The sequence below is a fragment of the Homalodisca vitripennis genome, chromosome 3 (genome assembly GCF_021130785.1).
Source record: "Homalodisca vitripennis isolate AUS2020 chromosome 3, UT_GWSS_2.1, whole genome shotgun sequence".
Lineage (NCBI taxonomy): Eukaryota > Metazoa > Arthropoda > Insecta > Hemiptera > Cicadellidae > Homalodisca > Homalodisca vitripennis.
Genome location: NC_060209.1, coordinates 145,704,790 through 145,724,074, shown reverse-complemented (window position 1 = coordinate 145,724,074; position 19,285 = coordinate 145,704,790). Strand labels below are relative to the sequence as shown.

General features: G+C 30.9%; 1 protein-coding gene across 1 annotated transcript; it reads left to right on the top strand.

Moving 5' to 3' along the window:
- Nucleotides 1–7,596: 7,596 nt before the first annotated feature.
- Nucleotides 7,597–9,528, top strand: LOC124358390. The gene is made up of 3 exons (XM_046810690.1): nt 7,597–7,680; nt 8,061–8,220; nt 9,116–9,528. Exons 1-3 carry the CDS (start codon nt 7,642–7,644, stop codon nt 9,526–9,528), a joined length of 612 nt encoding a protein of 203 aa, XP_046666646.1. The 5' UTR covers nt 7,597–7,641.
- Nucleotides 9,529–19,285: the final 9,757 nt, after the last annotated feature.

Genomic DNA, 19,285 nt, shown 5'->3' with positions numbered 1-19,285 from the left:
ATATAACCATACATATGTTATAAATTTAAACATCACAGTAATAATTAAACTTAAGATTATATACAAACACGCAAATTTTAAACGTGTGTAAACAGTTTTGTGCTGTAAAAGATTTGTTCATCGTAAAAGCGTTTCTTTGATCTATCAGAGACTAATATTTAGGGAAAGTTTTATGTTGTTTATAAGTTTAGAGAATTGGAGGGAAACAATAGTCACTTAAAGTTTAATCTGTTATTGTCACAGGTTACCATTACAATCGATAGTTTGACATGGAACATGTTCAATTTGTAACGTTATTATACCAAACAAGAAGTTTCAAGAGAATGAAAGATACAAAAAGATTTTTGTGTATTCAGTTACTTTATCGCATATTTTGAAGTAAAAGAAATGTGCATTAGTTTGCTCCGTCAACAAATGCAGTACTTCCCTATGTTTATAATAACTCTCAGATTATCTTAAGAGCCGCAGAATGAAATATAACGAAATTCACATCACAGTTATTCATAAAGCTGAAGACAAAATAAATTCGTACTGGAATGCTGAATTTCAAAAATATTTTGTAACTAAAATTTTATTAAATCTTGAACTGTTGTTATATATATAACATGTTTTAAAATTCTATAATCTTATTTACTAAAGAAATATATATATATATATATATATATATATATATCGATTACATTTAAATCCCATGGGAACAAATTTTGAATACTTCAGCCATTACAAAATTTCGACTGATCCTGAAGGACTATTTATATAGAAGTAGTAATGAGAATACCGTAAAATGTATTTAAATTCTATCATCTTTTTTACTACAGAAATATTGTAATTTATACGTCTTTTTAAAACGTGTATTTGCATAAAAGGTTAACAATGTCAATTGCTTTAAAATTTATTATAATAAGGCTTTTATAGAAAATTTATGAACCTATTGGAAATTTGATGACTTCCCTGGATATCGACACTGTACCCTCCCTAATACAGAACAGTACCCTATCCTCTACGCTGCAAGTTCAATAACGTTTGATCATAGTGTAACGTAATAAGAGTTTTGGACCATTTATTTAATTTTCTGCCTTTTGAATTTTAATTGCATTAGTTTACCTACCTAAATTTGTATTTTTATAAAAAAATATAAAAAAAACAAGAAGATTGTTGAATGCCTGCCAGCTTTGATCTATGAGTACCAGTAATTAAATATTTAACAGTCGTCTACGTTTTTCATTTATTACCTTCAATCATATCGCAGAATTCTAACTGTAGGCTAAATAACGTGCCTACAGCGTTTGAATTTATTGGTAATTTGTATCATCCCCAGTGTTATTATGCATAATGATTTGTTAAGCTCATTTACTATTACATTTGAGCGCAGTATATTTAATAGGCCTAAATTACAATCATAATTTTTTAATCCAAATAACGTAGTATTTAAATTTAGTATCGTTATATGTAATAATAATATCGAGTGTTCAACTCCAATGGCCAGCCAAAAATATTAGTTTCTTATTTACTAACTCATTATCATACTATTGATACATTTCACGATTTAATTAATTTTATGATACTTACTTATTTACTGTTATCAATGATTCGTTTGAATTGTCAATTTGATTCTTTATAACTCATTAGACGATTCTTTTCTTTATCGCGACAGTAAATATGGCAAAATTTTCTACAGACTTCTATATAAGCAGGTAGTGGATCTTTCATGTAAATAAAAAATCTAATATTGAATAATATATCGTTATAATAGAACTAGTTTCTGAGCTCTAAAATGTTATCTTTATAAGGTTGTCCTGGGCATCATTCTGCATCTTTGGGAGATTAATCCTTATGAACTGGTTTCCTTCAAGAAAGCAGTTAGACATCATGACATTGTGTTAAATTTGCTGAGACTCGTCATCGTTTGTTTAACTGTTACCCAAACAAAAAGTCACACGTATACGAAATCCCTAAACGTTTAAACGACCACTAAAATTGGAAGTGGAATAATTTGCGTACACCACCAGCATTTCATAAACTATTTCAACTGTTTTTGACGGTACACAGCTGAATAGCTGAATTTATTGACAATAGGAAATAAATTAAAATTTGCATTGCCTAAATGACAGTTATACAGTAAGAATATATTGATGAGCTCACACGGTGTAATCATGAAATGCTAAAATTAGTTTTGTCACTATTCATCACCTTTTTTACTTACTCTGTACACATTGAAATATTAGTAGCATATGATAAAATTATATATAACACGGGAATACAATATACTTACAGATTGAATTGGTCTAATTTAAATGCTGTTCCATTGCTATTTTGGACTGAAAATAATTACAATATGCTAATAATATAAGGACCTGTCGTAGTCCCTTTTTTATAAGTTACATATGTATTTTTGAACCTACTATTGCTCAATTTCAAGCCATTTTTTAATCCAAACAGTTTTCTGGATAATCCCTTGCGCACTTCAGCCAGATTTAATTAGTATAATCTAATTTTAAAACCAATAATAAATCAATTAATTATTTATAACTTTTAAATACCAATTAATAGATCTACAGTGTCCGACTACTCATCACTTATCGCTGATGCCAATTTTAGATAGCCACCTGCTTATACACAAAAACATTCTTCTCAAGAAATATCATTTAGTGCATTTTTTTTATTGTTGACTGGAACAAGATTAGCATAAATATATATTCAACTACTTAAGTTATTTAGAAGAGCTCTGAGTTCGTCTCCTACCAATATATTTCAATTTTTGTCTTATGTCCACTCACTAGAAAAAAGCGGGGACGGGATGGATTATCTGCACTACAAACTGTCTACTTATTATGCTCTTACGCAGAGAGCATCGGTTCTGTCGTGGCGGGAGTTTTTAAAGTCAGGCTAAACACCTTAAATATATAGCCTGTTTATTCTGTTTAAACTGTAGAAAGGGTATTTTGGTGGAATCAAATTAACAATTCGCTATGTGTTAAAAAATTTATAATGTGAGACAACGTGTAGTTAAGAATTAAAGGTTTTGAGAATGTGGTTTTAGAAATTATATCTTAATATGTTATGATTACAAGAAGATTTTACGAATGGTATAAGTGCAGCGTATGTAAAAAAAACATAATTTGAGCTGTAAATTATATCATAATATAACGGTTTTGGGCTGAGTAGGAATATTCCTTGTCAATCCACTGTGAACCCTGACATTTTGGGTGAATCCAAGGATTCACTGAAAGAGACTCTGTGATAGGACAAGCACACTTGCAACAGAGTGGATATGGTCAGAATGGAACTGCCTAACAATTAATATCCATTTGAATCAGAGAGAACGTGAGAGTGTGCGAATCAGAAGTGTTCCATTATCAGGAACTTACCTACGTTTGAAAATTAAGCTAAATTGTGCTTGTAAGATTCATTCAGGATATTTCAGAATGCTTTCTTGACAATTATATTAATATGAAATTTTTTTAAATATTAGTACGAAGCATTCTACGATTGTTTACGCCATATTGCACAGGATATATTTAACTTGTATTATGGATGCACATAACTAGTCACAGAACACTGGCCATACAATGCCGGAAGCCATTCTTGTATCGGGCTTATTCTATGGGCATAAATCATCATAGTTACAGTAATCATGTAGCGATTGGTTTTGTGCGTACGTAACGATACAGATTCTTTAGAATACGTATAGTGAAATTATAGTATTGAAGGGGAAAATGTCTAATGTCAAAACTGTTTTATAAATAACCATCTTGGCTATCTTTATGTTCGCATGTATTTAAACTAAATTGGTATTGGTTTATCTGTTCTCTGGAAGTTCATAAATTCAATTGGAATCAAAATCTAAGTATATATCTATATTACATATTTCCTAGATATATATATATATATATATATATATATATATATATATATATATATATATATATCAAAAAAGATTGTTTACCGAAAATGGTGGAAACACAGATTTAATCAATGTTCTATTGCTCATATTGTGTTTCGTCTGACAAGCGTGTTATTCTATTTTGAATCCTGAAATCAAAGTCTAAACACTATTTTACAAAGTTTTGAAGGGATCAGGTATTTGTGTCTATTTTACTAATAATGTTGATGGACGGTGTTGAAAACGATGTTAGGAGACTGAAGTCACGTTGTTGACTAGCAGATGAATCTGTTATACTTATTAGGGGTAGAGTCACACAATGAATAGCCAAAAGTATTTTTTATTCGTTAACATGTTATAACTAAAATTAAGTGTGTGCTGTACATTTTATTTATGATCTGTGAGTGTGAGAGTTAGAAATAAGTCTTTTTCTATTATTTCTTTTTGATCTTTTGATAAATTGTTCTTGACGAGTAGCACTAGTGTTCCGTAAAGATTAAAGTTTATAGGTCATTTCAAAGAAAACCATGAAATTAATTCTAATATTTAAAGAGTTCGCTCAACCTTATACAGGAATATATAGTGTAGTCCTAGTGATAAATAATATTGGTCATATGTTATAACTAAAACTTTTAATGTCAATAAAATAAAAATTTGACTAAAAAGGGTTTCGACAACAGTTTTTAATTTAAAATACGCGTCTTATTTCGAATAATCACATCATGTATATTACTTCATTAGTAATTTGGGATTTCCAACATTTTACCTTATACGTTTCGTCTTATAATTACTCAATAAATAATTTTGTTTACAATACTAGTTACTATTTTACGATGAGAGAGAATGTCGTGTAAAAAATATAAATTTAATGTTTTAAATATATACGAAAGTAATTTTTGTTTAACTAAATATGGTTTGGTTAAACACGAACAATCAGATAAGCTCTCCCATTATTTAACGAGTTCTCATTAATAGTCCTTCCAATTAAATTGTAAAACAATAATTTCTGTGACAACAATGGAGGACAGAAAAAACATATGGAACGTTTTCATCAGTTGAAGCTGCAACAAAGGCAAGTTAGAGACAGACATTTATCATTGCTGAGTACAATTAATGTAGACCTGCGATTCGTGCGATTGAACATTTGTTACTGGTGAAAACTGATCACCAGTGGCAAGCATCAGTTTTACATGTTATATTCGTTCTCCTACAAAATAAAATAATAGAGTCATTAAATACCTGTGCTTGTGATTCATATTTTCTTAAAATATACAAACTGTTATGTACATAAACACATTGTATAACTATAATATGTATTGTAAGTTCATTGAAAATAACGATGATTACAGTGTACTTACCAATATTCAAATATGGAATGTACATATTACTCTAATGCAGGGTTATAAATCTGAAGGTATCAATATATTGCTTTTTAAACATTATAGATTGTATTTAGAGGAACTGCAAAAACGAGAAATATTTGACATATAAAACTATGTTGACAATTACACCGAATTAATTGTCTAATACATATGTAGTGTAACATTTGTGATAGCCTTAAAAATTTATGTTGTTCAACTGGTCTAAAAATTAAAAAAACACTATTGTTTTAACGTAATATATAAAGATGTGTACAAGATATGGGCATGTTGTTGCTACCTTTTGTATTGTAGTGAAATTTTAGTTTATTTTGTTCAGTATAAGTATTTGATACGTAGTTTGAGCCATAGCAGACTTAGTAGTAAAGTTGCATGTATTGAGAAAGGGGCATTAAATTATGTAACTAACATTTTCATTCAAATATGGCAGTGCAATGTGACATACAATTCACTCTGCTAATTGAGATTTCTATCTATTGCATTTATTTCAAGTAATTAGGGCTTTTTTGTATGTTCTGTAATTCTGTGTTCGGTTATAAATTTAGTTTTACGTAACAAATTAATTTTTTTGCAATCTAGTTTCATGTCTTAATCGTATCACAGTAATCGGGTCATTTTAAAGTATTATGCAGCACATCCCTGCACTGAAAAGGCAAGATATTACAGCAGGTAGGATATTATCACTTTGTGAAAACGTATTTATTGTTTTAATACTGATCAGAATATATAGTAGAATTAAATAACTTGTCATATTTTGAGACTAAGAATTGTTTTGTTACAATATAAAATACATTTAATATTTTACAAGATAAATGTAGAGAAAATCATTAATGTTATTATATTCATTGAGATTAAAACAAAACAATAAATATTGAGTATATAAAATAGCTAAAATTTGAATATATAAAATAATTGATATCATATTTTCTGAGCTACGAATTTATAAAAGTGTAAGTTTAGGTGCTTCTTGGAACATTACTATTAGTATTTCTAAAGCAGTTGACCCTTTCCTTTAAACCGACAAGTAGGAAAGCCGTTTAAGGTAGCGGGTGCACTGGACAATAACTAAATCTCTATACTACACCCTTTCCCGATATCCACGTATATTTTCATATTGGAGCACATTCATCTTCTAGCTCCATATTCACCTGCTCCCGGAGTGATGGACGGAAACAACACTGCTTAGATTATGGCGGCAACGGCAACACAAATCGCGTATTTAAGTAATGTGGTACTGATTTTCTATATTAGTCACGCCAGTGTGAGCTATACGAGTATTTCACATTCACAACATTTTAAATAATATTAAAATTAAATTAGACATTTTTTCTGCTATAAAAGTTTTAAAAACTTCATAAAAAACCGTAACCTTAGCTATATTTATGTTCCAATGTTGAGGTGAGAATGCGCGTCCGACACAAGGACTCCTGTATGTGGCGTTATAACCAAAACCCAGTGTATTTCGAGTTTATAGGTAACCGCCCTAACTAAACTAGTCATAAGTAACTAATTTGAATGTGATAATAACTTATGTTATAATATAAGGGGGAATAATAAAAGGGCGTTAAAACATAGTGGTTTATAGTACTCATCATTTAAAGAAAAAATATTATATAAATATCGAGAGAATATATGTTGCTTATCCGTTAGCCCTTTGAATGTTTCCAAAATATATCATCTCAAGAACTAGTGCTACTTTACACATGGGTTGTGATAAAAAAAAAAGAAAATGTAAGAAAATAATTGCGGGGTGAATATCAATAATATTATTAATTATATTATTAACAAAGTGAAACTTGTACATTTTATTTTTTAAATCAAATCATAAAAAACCATTCTGTACGTCAGAACCACACTAGCGTAACTCCAAATTTTTCGATATTCTGGTTTTGAGCATTTCTGTATATATTTTTTTCTGCTTTTATAAAGCCATAACAATGTAACTCCTTAAAAAAAACTAGCAGGAAATAGGAGTGTTTGAAATAGCTTAATTCCAAAGGGATGTAAGAACCAGAACAGCGTAAGGTCACTTAATATGTTATGGTCCTCACAAAAAATTTAAAAAAGTACAGAGCGTAACTCCAGCTGGGGAGTTACGCTACTCTGGCTCAACTTTATTGTTGCTAGAATGGTTGATACAAAAACAGCTGTTTTATTTTCTAGAGTAGTTGTGCATGTCTCAGCTGATTGGTCGAATGTGAAATTTACATGAATTGATGCCCTAACCTAAACTTATAGTTTCATCAACATGAGCAGCAGAGCGAAACTTATTTTACAATTAGCTTTGGAGGACAATGTAAATAATTCTCAGCAATTACTATTATTACAGAACAAACTACTAAAGAAAACAATGAAACAAACGTCTTAAGCTTGTCTTCGATGGACACAAATCCTGCACCCTCATTGACATCATTACAGGTAAGCCTGGGTTAAAAAAAAAAAATATATACTTATACAATTACTTGTGTTGCAAACCAATTTTTTTACTGTTATAACTCTTAGCCCTCATTTTTTTCTAACAAACTGGTATTATATTCTTTTGTTAAACCTCTGGGTCCCAAAACTTGTTAAAAACTCTCCAGCAACTTCATCCCTACCACTTATAGGGTTAAAACACTTATTGGTAATCAAATTGGTATAGATTGATAAATCTGTTTACAATACTGGTTGTGAGTTACTTTCAAGTGGCTGAGCCTATCCGTACAAAATTAAAATTATAAGCATACCACAACAATAATTATACTATTAGCCAATTTTTCACTGAAGGTCGTAAAATACAATAAATTTATATTTTGCAGGCAGTTGATCCGTTTGTTCTTCTCAACAATGAAAATGAATATATAATGGAAGTCGAATCAGAAAGTAATAAAGAATTCGCTACTGATGAAAATATTGTTTGGAATGATGGTATTACCAACCAGGATTTTCAGTCATATGATATCTCCTTTTCATCGCAAGGTAAGTGTTCATCAAGAATGTTTTAAACTCACTACTATAAAAGACTGCAGTATAATAAGCGACCACCCGTCGAATACCAGTAATATCGATAGTCAATATCGAAACTATTGAGTACATAAACATTCGAATTATAAATATTTAAAATTAATAACATTGTCATCTGTTATTATTTTAGATATTACAGCTGAATTAGACTGTGAATTGAAATAACTATGATGTAATTACCGGTAGGATATTTTGGTTGTGGTAGATAATCACGAATATCGATACTACGATTATATGAATAGTCGATATACTGTTAATCGACTGATGGTCAATTTATTATATTGCAGCCCTATATAAAACCATTCACCATGATGGGAAAGTTTTGTAAATTATAGTAGACTTGTTTTTTTGTCATACTACACAAATAATAGCTATTTGTATACTTAAGCTTACCCATGAAGTGAGTGTTTTTCGTTCTTACAGATTAAGTGTGTTACAAGTACATTCATACGTATATATTTATCTTAATTTTTGGTGCCATATACAACTAATTCATATTTTTAAAGCTGCTTTGATGATTGCAAACTGCTAAAAATATGTAGTTTTACCATGCTTGATATTGCAATTTTAATCTCAAGTTTGACATTCGGCCTTCTTTTTGTAGAGACAAATTTTTATGTTGTACAAAATGTGAATAAAATTTCAATAAAACAAATGTTTTGTCATACTAATTTACAAATGATTCTACCAAGGCTTTCATACATTAGTTCATACTGGACCTAAAAATGTGATGCTTAAACACTTCTAATTATATATACTTTAATTATGATCTTCAGCGGTTGTGTTAATCAAGTTTTAAATTTATAATACCACATTTATAACCGATAATTCACAATTTCATATTTTTCAGGCCTAGTTGCTGAAGAAGAGGATAGTCTTCAAGAATTGGCTGTCTCTGGTAATGCAGATATCCCATCACCAGGAACTTCTGTTTTGTCATCTAACGTAGATGACACTGATATTGATAGCACATACTGTCCTCGTTTCAACTCAGAGTCAGAACTATCTACTGATGAGTCTATAGTGAGTATTCCTAGAGTTGCTTCAAAGGTTTCAAGTGACAGTACTTCTTATGTGTGGAGGAGCCAAAAGATAGCTCAAGACAAAATTCTACTGGTTCCTTACACTGATTCGGACACGGAGGAAGAAGCAAACAAAACCAATCCTAATGTAAAAAAAGGAAAGAAGAGGGTGAGGAATGAAAACAAATGGAAAAAATGTGTGAGGAAACAGCTAAGAGTTAGTGGAAAAAAACTATCTTAGTGCTAAGGGAGCAGAGATTAAAGCAAGATCTCTGAAATCTCCTTGCAAATCTACTTGCCGTCTCAAGTGCTATCAGCGCTTTACCAAAGATAAGAGAGAAGGTATATTTTCAGATTTTTGGAGAGAAGACAGAGACTGGGATTCTAAACGTCAGTTTGTTGTTTCCTGTATAAGCAGCAAGCCTGTCGCTAGGTCCAGGAAGAAAGATGGCTCAAAAGGGAAACCGGGCTCAAAGTAATAAATTTAGTTTTCAAATAAATAGTTGTGAAGAAATAGTCTGCAAAAACATTTTTTCCTAAACACTCTGGCTATCTCTGAGATGTTTATGCGAATATCACAACAGAAAACAAGCAAGACAGGAATGGTTGAGCCTGACCAAAGAGGTAAACATGTACCTGGAACAAAAATTAAGAATGAAATAATAGATGGAATTAAATCTCATATTTCAAAATATCCAGCGTATCAAAGCCATTACAGCAGAGAACGTACAAGCAGGAAATATTTGGGCAATCACCTCAACATTAACAAAATGTATGGACTGTATGTTGAAGAGTGTAGAGAAAACAAAGTTAATCCTGCAAAGAAGTGGTTGTTTAGCAAATGTGTTTAATGAGGACTTTAACATGGCATTCAAGTTACCAGACAATGACACATGCGATGTGTGTGATGAATTTGAATGTAGATTGAAGAATAAACAAAATTCAGAAGAATTGGAAGAGATTAGCAGGAGACACCAAGAGCATTTAGATGAGGCAGCGTCCAGATATCGTTTGAAAAGGGAAGACAAACTTCATGGAAAAGAAGATCACAAAAGCAAAGTAGTAATGGCGCTGACCTTCAAAAATGTCTCCCTACACCTAATCTTACAAATTCACAAAGCTTTTTACCTAAGGAAACTTTGGACACTAAATTACAACGATTCATGATCCTGCAAACAATAAGACCTGGTGCATGCTATGGGATGAAGTAACAGGGGGGTAGAGGTGGAAGTGTGAAATGGCCTCTTGTTTTTATGCTTGGGCAAGTTAGAGATATTATTGAAAGCGGAATTGAGAAATTAACCGTCTGGAACAGACAACTGTAGGCGGACAAAACCGTAACATGAACATGATTTTAATGTATATATGGTTATTGAAAACTAGTCCAAACTTGAGAGAGATAAATCACAAATTTTTGCTTCCAGGTCACACACATATGGAAAGTAGATGGCCAACACAGTATAATTGAAAGAGCCAAGAAACATATTTCTGGCAACACAATATATACATGTAATGATTGGGCAAATTTTATTGCTTCCTGTAAGAAGAAAGACCCCTTTGAAGTTAAGAGAATGAATTTAGAAGATTTTCTAGATTTCATGGCCATTGTGAAAGGCAGAAAATCTGCTTTCGTACGCAAGAAAGAAAAAACACTGATGGTGAACCCTTTTTGATATCTGCAACTGTGTGGTTGCAACTTAGATCTGACAAAGTGGGTGTTCTTTTTTTTACAAAACTAATTTTAAAAATGACACGTTCAAAGAAGTTGACCTAACCAGACGATCTCTGAGAAATCAAGAAGTTACAATGCCTACAACCATTCCCTCAGCTAAGACAGAGCAAAAAGCCAATCAGCTCACAGAAATACAGAGATCTCATGACAATTTTACAATGGGTACCTAATGAGTATAAAGCTTACTTTCAACTCCTGCCCCATGGAGAGGATGCGGGAGAGACTTTCCAGATGAAGATTCAACGTCAGTTGAGTTATTTTAAAAAAATATTTATCATCTACCAATGAATTTCATGTTTTAATTTTTGACTTAACCTTACTTATGTAAACACATTAATAAATAAGTATTATTAATTTAGATGTATTATAAAAATAAAAGCGTATCTTAAATATATGTGTTTTTTATTTTGAACCATAACAGCGTAAGTCCCTTACCAAGCTATTAAAAAATTTCAAAAAAAATTATTAAACCAAAGTCATGAATAATTCAAATCTAAAAACATAAAAAACATAATAATTCATAAAAAGTCCAAGCCATAGAATTGTTACAGTAAAGAAACATATGTTCTTACAAGTTTTGTGCTCTCCTGTAAAATTAGTGACATGTGAGTTGCGCTAGTCTGGTTCTGAGGTACAGCATTATGATAATTAATAAGTTTACACAGTTCTAGCTGTTTGAAAAATGTGTATTGCTATTTCAATGGTACTACGTTTTTAATGCAATCCATCAATGTAAAGGCAACCAAAACAACATCAAAGGTATACTTACTGTTTTATTACCAGAAGCAATGAACATTTGCCACTTGAGAGATATATATTCTTTGCGACAAAGGTAATTGTTCATCAAAACATTTATATTCCCCTCGAATTAAGGAACTTTAGTCTGCATTTCGTTCTCATAATGTTCATTGATTTTACATATTATCTATTTCTGTCATGCACATTAGAGTGTTAGGTTTTAGAACGTTATATTGAGAATGATTAATAAACTGTAATAATTTACAATTGAATAATTGTATAATAAACTAGAGTATCATCGCCTCGATGAACGTACATTTTATTGAAACTCTGAAAATTTTATAAATTGTACAAAAACTGTTACTTGAAAGTGTTTGGCAGGAATCTCAATAAATAAAGAAAAAAGTAAAAAGTAAAGTAAAGTAAAGAATGTCTTATTTTACCAGGCGAAGTTAGGGCTAAGAAGCCCTCTCTAACACTTAACCTGGGGACCAACGGCTTAAAGGTGACTTCCGAACCACCACCAATGGCCGGGCAGGCGGGCCGCTTGCAAGGACAGGATCGCTCAGCGGTCACCTGTCCAAGCAGCAGCCACGCTCGGCGTTGCTTGATCTGGTTATCTTGCGATAACCGCCGTACCCACTACACTGCGCCACTGGGAAAGTATTTTTTTCCAAACCTAATTTTTATTAATCTGTTTTTATGCAGTGTTAAAAAGCTAAATAACGAAAGAAAAAAGAGAATTATGAACACTGCGGAATATAGTGGATTAAAAAAATGTTACACTTTTTTTAGGGATATGCATATACTCTAACTCTGTGTGTGTACATTAATATTTCAGTTCACATTGAAATGTTTGTGAATCCATTATTAATGTTACGAGAAGTAATAAAAGATCAAACCCACATCCTAAAGAGAGTTGTTTCCTTTGTGTATTTTCGGACCGTTCATTAGTTTTGTATTAAATAGCGAAATACTTAAGATAATATGACTAAGTTTAATGTTATTGCATATTCTTTAAAAGTTTATTTAATTAATCCGAGGGATAATGTAAGTGTCTGTACATTAAAATTGTAAAATATGATGTAATTCGGGTAGTGTTCTAGCATTTAGATTTAACTCTAATTACGTAAAAACTTTACGGTTGTTACGACTGAAAGCTAATTAATAATTAAAACTGTATACGAAATTTTTTATATAGTTACTATAATAGTAGTATATAGTAATAGTAGTAAGGTTTGCGAGAAATTTTAGCATTAAGTTTATAGGATGTTCTGTAGCAATATTTATTTTGACTTATTACTGGTATATTATTTACTTGTATAGTAAGTCTTAAATTAAACTCTGTACACTGTAATAGTGTAAAACTGCTATCTATGAAATCTCTTTTTTTCAATGTTTATAACACATTATAAAGCATATTCTAAAACCAGAAAAATTACTCTACTAAAAAAAAATAAAAAATTTTTTCATTTAAAAATATTTTGTTATCAGAGAATGTGCTTGGTGGTCTCATCGAGTAAATTGTCTGCAGGTTTCTCGAGGAAACTCTCTCCAATGAAAATGTAAATATTTAAAATATAATAATCCAACGTCTCGACGTTGTATACATTTTGTTGTATTACAACTAGATTAGATTGAACAAACCAGGATGGTTGGATTTATTCAAAGGAGGGTTGTCTAAGATATCGCACTGTCAGAAACATACATCCACTACACCGGAAATAGAAGCTACTGACAAAGGAGCAATAACCTGCTGTTGGAGAGTTATTTGTTGTTTGAATTTGCCAATCTCACAAAACCTTCCTATAACACATCATGTTGTTTAATAAGAGTTAATAATGCTATATAGAGGTATTAACTATTACTTAATATTGTTAAATAAGAGGATAAATTATTATGTATCTGGTACTTACATCTATTAATGAATATCTATACATTGCCTTCTCTTTAGAAAACTCAGATAATTAATAAATAATAAATAAGTACATATTGCTCTTTACCAGACATAATGTTGTACTTGTACTGAAAACATCATACTGACTATATATATATATATATATATATATATATATATATATATATGAATAATGATAATTAAAAATAAAATATATTAGCCTTTTGTATGAACATTTGCTAGACGTCTCTAGTTCTTAAGTAACGGCTGATGATGAACTAAACACGTTGGATTCAGTATCCTTATTAATGAAATAAACTGTGAGTAGTAAGTTCTACTATTGTTTTAAAGCAAATTTATTTTAAACATTTATACATACGGATTTCTAATTACTTAATCTAAACCTAATATGAGCCAATTGCGGTACTTGCAGAATTTTCTAGCTTAAATTGAGTTATTATTGACTATAACTTTTAGTCCAATATCACATTAGAGCGTATATAATTCAAGGAATTCCAAAAAGTTATAAAATTGTGTGAAATAAGAAAATTATATTTATTCAGAACTAATGACGACTCGCAATCAGTACAGGCCTAGTAGTCGAGGAGGCGAGAGCCAATTTGCATTGTGTAAGCACGAAACCTGGATTTTTTTGAAATATGTACAGAACTTTCCTCTAAAAATAAATCGATCATCAACCACGTTTGATTTGGGAGCAGACTGGAAGTGCAAAACTATCAGTTGAAAATATGTTCTCAAACCGTATATTTTTTAGTTCCACCTACTTAAACCAACTGTTAGCCACAAAAATAAATTTCAAATCAGCGCCAAATAAGCTTATATAGGTAATTAAAGTGCAGAATTTTCTAGTTCAACGATAACTTTCAAAATTATGGCAAAAAGCTATAATCTGTGAAAAATTTTTGATTCTTTCAATACTCTCTAATTGCGATATCTGCTAAAAGTAGCATGAATGACTATCAACTGGACAAAATTCTACTATTGATTTCAAAAAACCTAGATTATGGTCTTATACAGTTAAAATTGGCTCCCGGCGCCTATAATATAATATCTTATTATATTACTAAATTAACTAAATTGATTTCGCAAACGGGTCTAACTAAATCGATTATCGCTAGGTTGCGTTACTGGTAAGGATATGCTACCAAATTTGTGGATTTTTAATTTATTATATGACTTACGCGGTATAAACCTCACGTAATAATGGTAAAATAATATAAAAATCTTTAAATTCCAGTTTTAGGGTTTGTAAGTTTGCTGTCAAAAGTCTTCTTTCAGGTTTCGGCAACGATTGCGCGCACTATTGACATATAAAATAAAGATATGGCCGTCTAGGACCTATTGTACAGCATTTATTATTCGGAAATATTGTGGAATGAAAGTATCTCTTAACAGTTGTATTTTTAATATTTATATCCTATGAATGACTGTAAAAGCAGTACAATCGTGATGAGTTTATAAAATCCCACAATCAGGGACATGAAAACGCAGTTGATCATTTTATAGCTCGTACCTTATGATTACTTATGTAGTTATTGTGATATTTCAAAGAGATTTATACATGTCACAACGCTAGATATGATTTATTTATTTAAATATGTATTTTAATTCGGTTTTATCTTTGTTGTTTACCAGCTTATTTGTATTACTGAACAATAACAAATGCCCGGAAAGAATCTAGTTTCCTTTACAATCCTTTTATCGTCAAAAACAAACTTCAACCAAAGATTTCCGGTACTGACCCAAAACCAGTGAATAAATCAAAGACTTTGAGAGCATGCGTCTAAACGTAACTAAACACAGTAATGATTGACCGTTTTAGCATAAATATAAGGTTTAACACCTAAAAACTCCTTTTCATAGTAGGAAAACCATGTAAACATTTGTCTTCTGCTTCTAAACCCTCACTTAAAGAAGGAATTGCATATCATCATCGTGAAAGATGCCTTATTAAAAATAGCACTATAACTGAAACTGTAAAAAACTGATGATTCATGCGGAATTCAACACTATAGAAAGCATCAAATATAGGTGTAAACGGTTTCTGAAATAGAAAAGGAAAAGAAAATCTCGAAATTTCAAAAGATTCGGCCCAAAGAATGTGATTGCTTTAGGATGGCATAATGGATACGGATGAAAATAACAAAAATGTAATTAACCTATTTTCGAAAATCCTCAATGAAGCATAAATGTCAGTTTTATGTAAGAGTTTAAACTTTTCTATTGCACAAATATTGGTAAAGGGACTGAATTTCGTAAATGAAACCGAGCCGGCTGTTGCACAGTTATCCGAGGAACAAGATGACGGGTTTCGTTGTGAGGCTAGTCTTTTTTTCGTAGAACTTCCTCCCACAAAGCCCATTTTAACAACAATTGTAGAAAAAAATCTATGTCTATTCTCGGGAAAAAAATACACGATCAAAATATTAGTAGGCGATAAAGTTTATGCTACTGTTGTACTTGAATCAGTAGCGTTGAAAGAAATGATGAAGGAAACTTTGAATACTGGAAAAGACACAGTTTTATGTAAAGAACCGACTGATACTTTTGAAATTATTTGAGGCATAATACATTAAATTTACAGACCAACCAATCAGCCAACCAACAGTCGAGATTACTCCTGTTTGGTTGCTAATTCTGAAAAGATTAACTGAAAGGAAAACTAAAATAAATTAGATACTTGTAATAAACGAATGCGAAGTGACAATATCGTTTAGACTTTCATCTAGAATGAACAAATAACAAAAATGCCCCCTCCCGTTCCCTCATTTTTTATCTCCATCTTGTTTCTGCCGTGAAAATGTCCATTTACTATATACCTCTGGTCAGTCATAGGTGACTGGTCGGCTGATGCAGACTTATTGTGACGTGTGTTCTGTAGTTCAGTTTTAATTATTAGTTTTGCACTTTTTTATTAATTGCGTGTTTTAGAGTTAGTGAAGTTGACACAACACATGGTGGTCGTGATTCCTGAATTATGCGTGTGGTATTATTTGTTTATCTTAACCTAGATTTTAACTATGTGTTACCTTACCATGGATTAGTTACCTAACCGAAGAAGAGATCACACTACATAACAGAACGTAGTGTTACATAATTTTTGTATCACTAATCGAAAGCAATGTCCAGAAAAATCTTCTTTTCTTCACTTCGAAAGAAGTCACAAGGATTTAAAACAGAACACTATAGTTTGCAGTTTTGTAACTATGTTCAATATAATGGGCAGAATATAAGTGTGAATCTTTTACAGTATGTGATTATTTATCATTTAATAAAAACTTATTGTTTTAATACAGAAAACTTTAAGAAAATTTAATGTTCATAAAACATATCTTAAGAAAATTCATACTTTAAGAATAAAAATAGTTTTTTATTACCAGTCATCTTTACCGTACATAATGTAAAAAAAGTCTGTATGGCAGTTTAACAGTTTTTCTTTGGACGAAATTATAAGATGTGTATAAATTTTGCTTCAAATGACTACTACTTGGCATGGAATAACTATATACAGTTTAAAAAATTTTGGTCCATTTAATACATTAAAAAGTCTAGATCAAAATTTTGTTAAAAAATTAAATACTTAACCGAAGTTTGATTGCACTTTATTAACTTTAAGATTTAAATGCATCGTCTGTGGATTCACAATTGCACTTGCTTATACTTATTTAAATTACATTATTATTCCACACTTTTACCGCTTAGTCACTCGTATTAGTGGCTGTTAGATGGTTATTCAATCGGACGGATTACCTTTTGGAATTTTTACTTCAAAATCAATAGAGTCCTTCCTTGGACCGAGGAGGTTGTGTGTACTAAATTTTGAGCGTGGAATTCCTATCAGGAGTGACCTCAAGGTATCTAATATACGGCCTTACGTACGTATGATCACGTAATTTTAAGATGAACCTGCCAGCCATTAATTCAACTGAAATTAAAATTTCTTCTAAAGGTTTGTTTATAAAATGGAGCGTAATGTTATTAGTTTTTACGTTTATTAGTTGTAACCCCTTATAACAAGTTTACCTATTAGTTTTCCACTGTAGGAATTTAAAATCATATACCCTAATCCACACTATCTTAGCCATTACCTAAGTCACAAAACACTGTTATTGAATGTGGTCCTAATCGTCACGTGAGTCCTTTTAGTTTTTGTGGCTTAATTTAGCAATATTTTAACATTTAAAATTACTCCAAAATAAAAAAAATAGGCTTGACAGGTGATAAAGAATATTAATATAAATATCTCAGATATGCCGCACCATAGAAACTTGAGTTATTACTCATCTGAACAGTTATTACTCAGCTGCTCGGATCTGAGTGAATGTTACGAACTCATTAGCAACAGTTGAGTGCTAGAGAGGGTTGATGAGTAATACTAAATGCATTTATGTTAAAAGGGGTTTTAAATACATCGTATAAAGTAACAAACGCCAAGGGAGGTTAATGAGCTGCATTCCTCTAATTCAAGAGTAAAACTAGCTCAGTAATATTAATATTAATTTCACCTCTCACCTTATTCTTCCCAAAAGAATTAACAATATATTTTGTACACCTTTAGGGTTTTTTAAATTAAAATGTTTTTAATTAACAAATCTCAGTTATTGTTTAAATTTTTCAGTAACTATGGCTTTATACACTGAAGACTATATAATTCAGGATTTCAATTGTGCAAGCAAAGCATGAACGAAAAACTGACAAAAGGAACAGAAAATGTTTTTTAGTAATTATGCTTCCGGCCGCTAGGTTACTCTTACATTTTAAATCCTCTACAAATGTGTGATATATTATGAGTTAGGTATATGATTTCAGGGTAGGCATTACCAAAGAGAGATTGATCTCATATTATTCAGGTAAGACTACTATCCGGAATATTTCAGCAACGAAGATAAAATGTATACGCAAACTACATTGCAATAAATGTTTTTAAGTAAGAGTTATGAATACGTTTTTATGGTACATCTTTACTCTTTTAGTAATTTTGTAAGTGAGAGCTACCACTTGGTTAACTAATTACCGTTTACATAATTTATTTACAAAAGATATGTACAGCATTTTCCTGGGTAAATCTAACAAACATTTTGATCAATGAAAGTACATCAAAGTTTTAGCAAATAAGGAAACTTTCTTGAACAGACCTCACGATATCTATTCTCGGAAAGTCAACTATTACACAATTATTTGACTAAATTTCATTGTGGTTTCTCTAGCATAGCTTGTATTAGAATGTACTATTGGAAGTTATCATATTATGACCCAATAAAAAAAATTTTGTATAGGGCACACCATCACTGAATCCCTACGTTTCGAATGTGTTTAGGGTGTCAGCCTTCCAGACACTTAAATCTTTCGTCGAGGCCTGCCACTGGTTAGTAATTAATAATAAAAACCAATTTCCAGCACTGAATTTCTAACATACTTAATAGTAAATTTTTTCTGTCTCCTTGATGTACTCCAAAGCAAAGAATACATTTGGTTTTTGAAATATTGTACTTATTTGTTATTTAAAATAACTTCTATGATTATTAATTTTTATAGATTACACCATTTATTCAATAGAATACAAAGAGCAGCTATAAAAATAGTTGTAAATTAATTTTATACGTATTCTTA

What these genes read in the sequence shown, in the direction of transcription:
- LOC124358390 (XM_046810690.1), top strand. Translation starts at nt 7,642, where the DNA reads ATGGACACAAATCCTGCACCCTCATTGACATCATTACAG. An exon ending in CCTCATTGACATCATTACAG is followed by an intron (nt 7,681 to 8,060) that starts GTAAGCCTGGGT and finishes TATATTTTGCAG; the next exon opens with GCAGTTGATCCGTTTGTTCT. An exon ending in TATCTCCTTTTCATCGCAAG is followed by an intron (nt 8,221 to 9,115) that starts GTAAGTGTTCAT and finishes CATATTTTTCAG; the next exon opens with GCCTAGTTGCTGAAGAAGAG.